Genomic DNA, 12,052 nt, shown 5'->3' on the forward strand with positions numbered 1-12,052 from the left:
GAAACGACATTGAACACTTCCAAGTTGATTTTGAACCATTTTCAGCGAGCTGGAGCCAACTCTTTGAAATGACTAGTTACTGTTGATGAAACATGGTCACACCAGTATGATCCCGAGACAAAATATCAGTCTATTCAATGACAGCACTCAGGTTCTCCAAGGCCAAGGAAATTCAAGACCCAAAAGTCAGCAGGAAAGGTCATGGCCAAAGTGTTTTGGGATCAGGAAGGTGTTATAATGACTATCTTCCAAGGGGCCAAACAATTAACACAGAATACTACTGTAACTTGCCGTGCCGACTAAAGGAGAAATTGAAAGAAAAAGAGAGGTAAGCTGAGGAAGGAGTTCTTTTGCAAGATAATGTACCTGCTCACAAGGCTTGTGGCATAGAGCAAATTGGGTCTAATATGGAAGTTTCCAAAACACTTGAAGAATATATAAAAAGGCCTACCACTTGAGTGCGTCTATCTTCAACATTAGCTGTTCCCATATAGAACAAAAATAAGCTATTTTCTTTTTCTAAACAGTAGATTTACTTGCAGTAAGAGATAGGCGTATCATAATCATGGGTGATCAGATCATAGGACCTCTTATAATTTCCATATTATTTCAGGTCCACATTCAGACTCCAAATTTTAATCACCTATGCCTGTCCCATTCTACCTGCCTCACCTATTCTGTGTAAAAAATCTGCAGGTGTGTGCTTCATGAGCTGTGCCATCAAAACATATCGTATAATAATTAAAAATTAAAAAAAAACACTAATCACAAAAGTAGTAAATATAAACCCTCAAATCATGTGTGAAGAGGAAAATCAACACTTATTTCAAACGGTATAACCCATGAACCAGCGCTGGTTGATGGATGTTTTGATGCAGTTGGGGTGTCAGTGCATAGACTATCCATTCTACTCACCAGATCTTGTTCCATCTGACTATTTTCTGTTTCCAAACCTTGAAAAGAGTTTGAAAGGGCAACAATTTTCAAGTGATTCAGAGTTGACTGCAGCAGTGACGCAGTATTTCAGAGACCAGACATCAGAGTAATTTTGGGAAGGGTTACAGAAACTTCAGATACAATGTGCCAAGTGTGTTGAACTTAGGGGTGAATATGTGGAATAACTTGTAAGTTTCATGGCTCCACATCATTCCCTTCTTGGTTGGGCTAAGAACTTTTAAGCACCCCCTCGTAACTCCCAACAGTTAAGAGGGTGCATATGTTTGCCTTAAGCTGAGTAACATTATGCACTTTGTGACCTTCTTACGGAACTCTGCAAAACTATAAATCAGTGGCAGGAAACCATGTATTCATAAAAAGAAGCTCGTATTATATCAGGCTGCCTAATTTGTTAGTATGCAGCTCAGGTATACCAACTATTTTAAGTATGCACATATAATCCCTTTGAAAACTATTTTACAGAAAGTAGCTGTACACATTTAAATATGCAATTTTATATGCCCAAATTTTCTTGAAAGTGTACATGCACAATTTTGAAAATCTAAAAGAATGTATGTAAGCCCAAACCCCACCTCTGCTCATCATGAATTATGCATGAAACAGCATTACATGCAGACTTCTACTCATATAAAGAGCAATTCTATTACTGGCTGCACAGTAGATGCCTACTTTGTATAGGAGCCTAAGCACCCAGGTTCCATTAGAGAATACTAATGCAACCTGCTATCGATGCATCTAACATTTAGGCACTCACATGTATGCCTGTTTAAAGTACAGTAAAATCTGAGTTTAATATGTTTTAACATGGGACTTTTCCATGTGCTATAAATATATTGTGAACCAAAAAACAAAACCCACGCCAAAATGTTTTTGTCATATCTTCCACAGAATTTGGCCGATTTCTATGAAATTTAGGAAGTTGTGTCCTGAATGAAACCGATGTAAAACACAGCACCACAGCAGGTATTCTGAAAATCTGACCTGTTGGCAACAGTCTAAAGACTGGGAATGAATACCAGGGCCCTAAAGCAGGAGTGGGCAACCACAGTCCTTGAATGCCACAACCCAGCTAAATTTTAAAGATTTCCCCAATGAATATGCATGAGATTTATTTGCATACAATGAAAGCAGTACATACCCTACCCTGAAGGAACCCCTAATTATCTAGAAAATAAATATCTATACTTACAAGTTACCTAAGAACATAAACCCTAGATATAACTCATGCATCTCTTCAATTGCCCAAAACGACTGTGGAGACTGATGTAGACTTTTATTTGATAAAAAGAGTCATCAATCTTGGTCTTATTTTTTTGTTTTATTTCAGTTTTTCAGCTTTTTTTTCAAAAATTTGTTTTTACTAAATCAGATATGTTTTTTCCTTAAGGTTTATTTTTATGATTTTATAGCCACATATTTTTAAAGAAACCTCACTAGGTATGTGTTTCTTTTTGTTAGGCTCATCCTTTCTGTCAGACATACCTTTTCATTCTGGGCGATGCATTCACCTTATATTTCACTATGGCATATTATATACAGACACACTATGCACACTGCATTCTCTCTTCACCTTGTTCTTTTATTTAATATAACACTTTACTATGGTCTCTACACTCTATATTAACACAATAGCACAGTGTGATACCCATAAACACCATTACGGTCCTCATTTTCTGTTCTGATCACTATACATCACAACCACTTGAATATATCACCTATTTTTAACACCATAATCTGTTCACAGTAACAACTATTATGTATGTTTACAGACATTTATCATTTTCACCCATAGGACCCCTGAGGAAAGCACTTAGGTCGAAACACGGTTGGGTTTCTTAAATCAAGCTGTGGATGGTTTATTCACTCCTTTTATCAAATAAAAGTCCACATCAGTAGCATCAGTCTCCACAGTCGTTTTGTTTTGGATTCTTGTTTCATCTGTGGATCTCTAGGGTTCACTTCTTGGACGGTTCTCTTCAATCGCCCTCCATCTGTTATACTATAATACTACACACCGGTGAAGAAGACAAACTAAGCCATTCAAGATCAATATGCCTTATAAGAGTGAAAGAACCTTCAGGCAGCCTGAGAATGCACAGAAAACTGTTTAAATTAGGAGATGAGTGCATCTCAAATCTATACCAGTAAACAGACAGCCTTCAGATTGTTTAATAAAAACACTAGTGACTGCATAAATCATTGTTTCTCAATCCTACTCTGGACAGACATCTAGCTGGCTAGGTTTTTAGGACTGCCACAGGTGGAAGAGTATCCTGTTGATTAGATCAGCTGGCTGAGGACTAGTAAAGCCAGATTCAAATTCTGCTTCTGCTCGTTGTATCCTTAGGCAAGTCACTTAACTCTCAATTGCTTCAGGTATGTATAGACTATAAGCTCTCTTTGGGACAGAGAAATACTGTACCTGAAAATAACTCACCATGAGCTACTACTGAAAAGGCGTGAGCTATAACTAAAATGCATAACACAGATTTCCATTTATTGGAGACAGAGCATATAAAATGCATCTCTTGCATATTCATTTGGTATCCTGAAAAACAGGTCAGCTAGGAGCCCCTCTAAGTTAGGTTTGGGAAATAGTGATTTAAATCAACTTCTGGATTAAACCTAAAAATACATTACATCTAAAAATACCATCACACTTACCATACATGTTTGGTGTTCAATGCAGTTAGGGAGTGTGTGTTTTGAATTATGTTTTCTGGCATTATTACTTTTTCTGTGTTGTACATTGTTCAAAACACTATTAATGTATGGTGTAAAGCCCTTTTTCTGATTCATTATAATACAAAATTCACTTCTGAAAGTAATACTGCATTAAAAAAAACCTGCCTACTAGTTTATAAATTCATTGCAGCATAATATTCTGCATCAATACTTCTCAGTAGACACTGTAATGCAGATAACCCAATGGGACACTGGAAAATTAAGTGTAGGAAATATAGTGGTTGAACCAAGATCTCTTAAGCCTTATTGAAGTACAGGCTATGTAACTACTGTATTTAAATCTACCTAATTTTGGTCACAGTTTACATGCATCCTACTGATTGTAGAATGGACTTACATAAAAACTCTATAACTATCAAAATTATGTCAATATCTTACCAAGTCTCAACAAATTTTCTTAGGATCCAGGAGTCAGACTTATGAACTGACATTTATTTTTGCATATCTCAGCCTTTGGCTATTGCTTGCCCGTCCACCCATCCATACCCCTCTGCCCCACCATCAGAACCATCTTCAAGCTCCAGTCCCCATCTTAGCCCCTAGCCTCTGCTTTAACCTCTTGCCCCAGCATCCAATTCATCTCTCAATCCTATCAGTTCCCTTCGCCAACCACCACCATCTCCACCTCTTAGCATTGCCTCCTTCTCCTCATCTATCCCCTTCTCTTACTTAGCTGATGCCTCTAAACATCCTGCAGAGCAGTGGGATCTTAGAGCTTTGCCTATTCTTGGCTGACTCTGCTCAATGGCACTGTGCAGGAGTTAGAAGCAGAGAGCGAGTACTTCCCATTTCCTGTTCTATATCAGAAGTACTTGCTCTGTTTTTAAATCCTGCATTGTGCCAGTAGACAGAGACAGCTGTATATAGGAAGAACAGTGGCAGCAAGACAAGCTCCCACTGCTCCAACAGAGCTTTAAAGATGTCAGCAGGGTAGAAGGGGGTAGTGGGCAGCAATGTTTTGCCATGGCTCCAGGTGCTTCATCCTTTGCATGGCCCTGATGCTGCTGCCCATATGCTCTGAGTTCTAGATGCCAGGCAATAGCAACCTGTCCTCTGGAATTTATAGAGCATTGTATTACATAAGCATCTTTGGGACTGACACATACCTTACAATCCAAAAGAGAACGCATTTGTTCCACATCAGAACTGCTCATCAAATCACTTTCTTCATCATCAATTATTTCTATTTTCTGTAAAACAAAGTGAAATCTGCAACATTTAAATTTCTTAAGACTTAACATACAATACCACATAATATTTTGCTAGATAACTTAAAACCCACTTCTTCCTTAGATGCAAATGACAGAAATGTTTGTTATAACCCTCCTGTCAATAACTTATTCCAGTTACACACATATAACAGAACTATAAAAGGTAAAAAGAAGTGAGACCAAAATTAAAGGGATGCAAAGGCTTTCCTACTGGAAAAGATTACACAACTTGGAGAAGATATGGTTATAGGGAGATATGAACGAGGGCTATAAAATTATGAGTGTAGGGAAACAGGTAAACATGAAATCTTATTTACTCTTTCTCAAAATGTACAACAATTAGAAGTTATTTAACAACATTTAAAGCTAATCTGAGAATTTTTTAAAATCAATAAATAATTAAGCTCTGGAATTTGTTGTCAGAGAATGAAAGATTAGGTTCTTACCTGGATAATCTTCTTGCTGTTTATATATGCAGGAGTCTGTATGGTGTGATATACAGGCCTATTCACAGACGGAAGAAATAAATAGAGATGTAATAGTAGACATTCAGAATATATCTAAAAAAAGGGGAAGTCTTGCTAATAGGTGATTTTAACATGTTGAATGTTGATTGGGGTATCTCTATTGTGGGGTCTTCAAGAAGTGGGTGATCGTCTGGCATCCATTGATCACTGTATGATATGGGTGTAGCGAGGGCTCATTCAAAAGCAAAGGTTCTAGACTTTTTTTTAAAAAACTAACTTTTTCGGATGGGGGTTTACGTCAAGGAATTGTCTGGGTGGGAATGTCTGGAAATGCGGTGGGCAAAAATTGAAAGGAGCGATTGTAAGGGCGACAAACCTTTTTGTGAGGCAAGTAAAAGTAAGAGGAAAAGAAGGCTGCTTTGGTTCTCAAAAGTAGTAGCTGAGAAGGTAAGGAATAAGAGGTTAGCTTTTATAAACTACAAAAGATCGCAGAAAGAGGAAGACAGGCAAAAATATCTGGAAAAGTTAAGAGAGGCTGGTCATGTAGTCAGGAAAGCAAAGATGCAAATGGAAGAAAAAATAGCTGACACAGTAAAACGGGGAGACAAGTCATTTTTTTAGGCTCCTAGAAGTAGGGAGATCCTGGATTCTCTACAAGGAGAACTGTTCCAGATTTCTAGATTTTAGAAAAACTTTGCTCAGGTAGGGATTACATCAAGGAATTGCTGTCTAGATAGGAATGTCTGGAAGGAGTAGAAATGCAGTGGGCAAAACTGAAAGATGCTATTGTAAGGGTGACAAACATTTTTGTGAGGCAAGTTAAGTAAAAGTAAGAGGAAAAGAAGGTCACTTTGGTTCTTAAAAGTAGTAGCTAAGAAGGTAAGGAATAAGAGGTTAGAGCTTTCATAAACTACAAAAATTTGTCCAGGGAAGCTGCAGCTGGAGAAAATCTCACTGCACAGACCACCTAGAGAGCAGGGAATCCTGGAGGGGGTGCATATGCACTTTTGCCCAGGGGACTACTTCCAGGGTGGCAGTCTTTGAGCCCAGCACCTGGAGATAATGCTAGGCTGTGGGATTTGGCATCACTAAGAGCTCTGAAATTTGCTTCCTGAGTTTCAGTTTGTGTGGCTCGGGAAGAAAGATGTGGTCTTTCACTGCGGCAAAACAGACTCTCAAATACTCCAAACACTGGGTCGGCATTAGATGACTTCTTGAAGTTGACTGCCAGCTGCCCAGATCTCGTAGGAGATCCACAACTTGTCGCACTGCCTGCTTGCCCTCCAGCCTTGATGGAGCTCTGATCAGCCAATCATCTAAGTACGAGTGGACTTGTATCCCCATCCTGCAGGGGTGAGCTGGGACAACCACCATAACCTTGGTGAAGATGTATGAGGCAGATACCAACCTAAAAGACAGAGCCGCAAGCTGGAAATACCTTTGAAGGACACGGAATCTCAAATATTTCCTGTGGTCCGGGAAAATGGGAATATGAAGGTACACCTCTGTTAGATCTAGGGAAGCTAAGAATTTCCCCGGAGTTACCACTGCAATGATGGACCAAACTGTCTCCATGTTAAGTGCGGAATTCTCAGTTCCGCATTCACGGGCTTTAGGTTCAGAATCGGTCTCCAGTCTTCTATGCCTTTCTTGGGCACTATGAAATATATGGAGTATCTGCCAGAGCCCAATTTTTCTTTGGGAACTGGTTCTATGGCTTGAAAGTCCAATAGCCTTTGAACCATTGCTCAGACTCAGGCCTCTTTTATGGCTGGAGAGTCAATGAACAGATCTGAAAAAGGGTGATAGAACTTGATCTTGTGACCCTCTCAAATAAGATCTAGGACCGCGTAGTCCAAATAAATTTTCACCCATTCCCTCCAGAATGCTGACAGCCTCCAGCCAATGTGTGTGCGTGCAGCTGCTGATCTGGCATCATTATGACTTCTTCGAAGTTATGCTGACTTGTGACTTCTTGGAAGTTGTGTTGACATGAGCCCCCAGTGGTTGCTGGGGTCTGGATCCCTGATAATATCTCTGAGGGGAGGAATCTGCTTAGTACAGGTGGGAATGCCGTGAGGAATGAAAATTGCCTTTGCTTCCTCTGGCGGGTCAGCGAGGTCTGCTGTCTGGAAGAGTTTTAGGACAGTGATCCACCATGCTGGCCATAAAGTTGTCTAAGTCTTTACCAAATAGCATCTGCCCTTTGAAGGGCAGTTTGCTTAAAGCGGCTTTGGAGGCTGAATCTCCTGCCTAGAGAATGACACAGGGATAAATTTTTCCCCATCCCTGCGGGAACTCATTTTCCCAACCCGTCGAGTTCTTTTCCTGACCCTGACCCATTCTTGCAAGCTCTGTCCTCATCTGCACAAGCCTCATACACTTTAAAATCATAAGTGTCAGAGGCTTGTGCAGTTAAGATAGAGCTTACAGGAATGGGGCAGGGACATCAACAAAGCTCACGGGGACGGGATGGGAAAATTGAGTTCCTGTGGGGATGGGGACAAATTTGTCCCCGTGTCATTCTCTACTCCTACCCATTGCCTGATCCAGAGCATCCTACGGGCAGAAACGGCATATGCTAACACCTTGCACAAGACTTTGATGATATCATATAAAGTGTCTGCTACATAATCCACCCCCTCTAGCACCAGCTGGGGGCAGACATCCTCCTCCTCGGCAGGACTCCACCTTAACCTGGTTTGGCAGGCATATGCCTCAAAAGAACATCCACCTTGTGATCTTGTGCATCTTTTAACATCACTCCTCCCTCACTAAGGAGGTAGGTAGATTTATAGTTACTTGACCCTCTGTGGAATCCACCTTCAGCTGACTAAACAGCTTCTGAAATTCCAGAACCATGGGATAAAGTTTGGATGTAATATTTGCCACCTTCAGGGAGCCTTCCAGAGTCTCCCATTGCTCAGTGATCAGCAAGATGATGTCCGGATGTATGGGGAAAAAGGTGGTCTGAGCATTTGTTCCACTCATGACCGTACATTGTGAGGTGGATGGCTGTTGAAGCTCCAACTTCAAATATCTGAGCACCGTAATAACGTGGGATGATAGCCAACTTGAAAAACTGCCACACCGATGGATTTTCTCCCTGGACGAGTGCAACTATCACCTCTTTATTCCCGGTCCTTGATAGGGAACCAGAATCCTACAGGAAAGTTGCTGAGCCCTGGGACAATAAAGGCATGTAGCCTGGCCTCCAATCCTGCTTCACTTGGTCACTTAGGCTGGGAGCTAGCTTTCTCTACAGAAGGGAGACATCTGGAAGAAGGATCTCTCTCTGGTGCAATGCTGGTGCACCCCCAGGCTGTGCAGAACATCCAAGACCCATCAAACAAGCTTTTCACAGGAGATTCACAAATTCTGTGGTAAATTCTTGAACAAGTGGCCCCACAGATCCCTGAAGGATCTCAGCCCGGCTTCTCGGGCTCAGCAACGTCCACACACTTACATTACACGCCTTCATTGTTTGTGGAATCCGGAAGGGATTTTTTTCCCTACCACTCAGACCCACTGTGGTTCCCCAATCCTAGAGGACTCAGAGGAGGCCGAGTCCAAGGCTCCCACCCATTCCTCGCATGCCCCGCAGCATGCAGACACTCCTCAGCTGACCATCCAGTGCAAGCATGGTATGAGGCAGAACAGCCTGTGAGTCCATCCCAGCCAATTTTGAGCCAAATTGAGGGGCTTTAAGGCAGATGGATACTACCCGCCAGGACTTTGTAGAAAGCCTCAAACTTCAGAGGCTTAAACTCTTCCCTCTCTTACCTTATCACTGTCCCTCTAAATATCAGTTAGTCTTAAAGCAGCCAGGAACATCTGTAGAGGATATGCTATAACTAAAACCTTGAAGGTCCTGTGCTAGTTCTGCCATCAAAGCTGCCTTGCTATCACTGCTGCTTTTCAGAATTAGCCACAGGATGAGGCAATCTATCTGGGAAAAGAGTGAAGCTAAATAGGGTGAAGAGTGGTGATGGTCTGTCCCCCTTACCTGTGAGTATTCTCACTGGAAATCTGTCCCTGATCTCCATATTGATGAAATATCATACATGTATTTATAAGTCATCATCTTCTCTGTTTCCTCCCTTTATAATGAGCACATTTAGCTGGCAGTGTACTTCACTTTGATTTATTGGCATAAATGTCTGCCTCTTGCCACCAACTGATTTACATACATCCCATCTGTTAGATACCTAATTTAAATATGAATCAAAATACAAACACCTCCTGGACTAAGTGTACAGAAGTAACCTTCACAGCTCCTCTGCAGTTGTGACATTTTTGAAGTTTATCTTCCCCCTTTTGGAACTTAATGTTTTAAACTATAATACCCAAAGTGCTAAATCTCACATAATTATTATATACTATACTTTGTAATTTAAAGGCTAAACACTAATTTGAAATGGTTGATTAATCACACATTTTTCTAGTCCACACCTTTGCTACTGTACTGATTCTGGCACAAGATATTAGTTATGACACAGACACTCTGATGTTCAGTAGGACTTAACCATCTGGGAGTAGTTCCTGTCTGGCTAACCACTGATATTCAGCAGAAGATAGCTGACTATCTCCTGCCGAATATCAGGCTCGTCAGCAAGTCCGATGACCAGCCCCGCCCTCCAGCCGTCCTCTCTGCTCGTGTTCTGTTGGAGGCCGAACCTTTCCTCCTGGCGCGGTTTTTCCGTCGGTGTGACAGTTTTGGATAAGTATTGTTTATTTTTGGATATGTTCTTCACCTTTTGGTATGGTTTTTGATTTTGTTGTGATTTTGTGCGTGCTTTTTGAGGGGGTTTGGCTGGCAGGGTTTGTGTGGGGGTTGCTCAGGTCGTTTGTGTTGAGTTTTATTTACTCACTTTGATTGTTGATTGGTTTGATTCTTGCACACACAGGGCGCTCGATGATGGTGTGTGGGTAGAGGCTTATCGCCTTGACCCAGAAGTAAAGTGTTGGAGCTGTGCTCCTATCACTGAGGGTTCACACTGAGAGCGCCCTACAGCATTATACAGTGTGACATGCTTTTTTGACATGTTACACTGTATTTGGCTTATAAGTTGTGAGACAAGTTTGGCACTGTGAGCTTCCCCCACGCAGACCTTGATGTGACTTGGTTGCCTTCCTTGTTTTTTCTAGTGCGATATAACCAGTCACCACCAATTTTTATCAGCTAGCTGACTAAGGCACAGAGTCATATAGATCTGTCTAAAAGGCAGGTCTAGTTTTTACCTTTTCCTTAGCTGGCAAGCTGATGAAAATCAGCTTTGCTAGCTAGGTAAAAGCCATCTACCGTATTTTCACGCATATAACGCGCGCGTTATACACGATTTTACAAACCGTGCATAACCATGCGCGTTGTACAAATTTTTTTTTACATAGTTTCTTCCCCCTCCGATGTCCGATTCATCACCCTGAAGGACCACTCGCACCCCCACCCGAAGGACCGCTCGCATCCCCACAGCCTCCCCCCCCTCCCGCATGGAGAAGCTGCCTACCGTTGTTTCTGGATGCCAGTGAGCCCAGCTGCTTCCTTTGCCGGCGGTCCCGCCCCTTCTCTGAGCCCTGCGCTACGCTGCTTCCTCTTCCGATGGTCCCGCCCTTTCTCTGATGTCAGAGAAAGGGCGGGACCGCCGGAAGAGGAAGCAGCGTAGCGCAGAGCTCAGAGAAGGGGCGGGACCGCCGGCAAAGGAAGCAGCTGGGCTCACTGGCATCCAGAAACAACGGTAGGCAGCTTCTCCATGCGGGAGGGGGAGAGGCTGTGGGGGTGCGAGCGGTCCTTTGGAAAGGAGAGTAGGGGCGGGCGAAAGGAGAGTCGGGGCGGCGAACGGAGCGTCGGGGCGGCGAACGGAGAGTTGGGGCGGTGAATGGAGAGTCGGGGCGGCGAGAGGAGAGTCGGGGCGGCATGCGTGGTATACACGTGTGCGCGCTATAGTAAAATTTTTTTACAGAAATTTCTGTTCCCTGCGCGCTATACCCGTGTGCGCGTTTTACACGGGTGCGCGGTATATGGGTGAAAATACGGTAATTTTGTACCGGATATTCAATGCCAGGGCTGGATATAGCCCCAGCATTTAATATCTGGGATCGCCAAAGTCTGTGAAAAGCAGCCTGAATAGCGGGCACAGAGCCTCTATCTTAGAGAGCTGCACGGGAACGGGGACGACGGGAATCCCGCGGGTTCCCCCTTTGGGTCACGGGGATCCCGTGGGGACGCCCCTAGGGTCGCGGGGATCCCGTGGGGACGCCCCCTAGGGTCGCGGGGATCCCCTGGGGACGCCTCCGAGGGTCGCAGGGTTCCTGCGGGGCTGGATGTACTCAGTCGCGCGGCTCTTCTCCCTACCTTCTCTGCTTGCAGCACAGAGCCGAACGGAAGTCTTCCCGACGTCAGCGCTGACGTCGGAGGGGAGGGAGGGCTTAAACAAAGCCCTCCCTCCTTCCGACGTCAGCGCTGACGTCGGGAAGACTTCCGTTTGGCTCTGTGCTGCAGGCAGTGCAGGTAAGGAGGAGAGTAGCCTCGCGGTTCGAGTGGCTACCAAGGGAGGGGGCGGTCCGCCCCGCCACACCCCGCCCCGGTTGCAGCACAGCCGGCCAGGTCCCCTTACTTTTGTGGCACTTCCCCGACCGACCGACAACAGCCCCGGTCCGACAATCCTCCCTGCC

General features: G+C 43.5%; 1 protein-coding gene across 3 annotated transcripts in view; it reads right to left on the bottom strand.

Moving 5' to 3' along the window:
• The window catches only part of HDX (highly divergent homeobox), a 131,738-nt gene that overhangs the window by 15,437 nt on the left and 104,249 nt on the right, over positions 1 to 12,052 (bottom strand). For all 3 annotated transcript variants that reach the window (XM_033946834.1, XM_033946835.1, XM_033946836.1), the window contains exon 10: positions 4,809 to 4,892. In XM_033946834.1, coding sequence (XP_033802725.1) covers positions 4,809 to 4,892 — 84 coding nt within the window. The remainder of the gene's footprint in view (positions 1 to 4,808; positions 4,893 to 12,052) is intronic.

Source organism: Geotrypetes seraphini, chromosome 5 (genome assembly GCF_902459505.1).
Source record: "Geotrypetes seraphini chromosome 5, aGeoSer1.1, whole genome shotgun sequence".
NCBI lineage: Eukaryota > Metazoa > Chordata > Amphibia > Gymnophiona > Dermophiidae > Geotrypetes > Geotrypetes seraphini.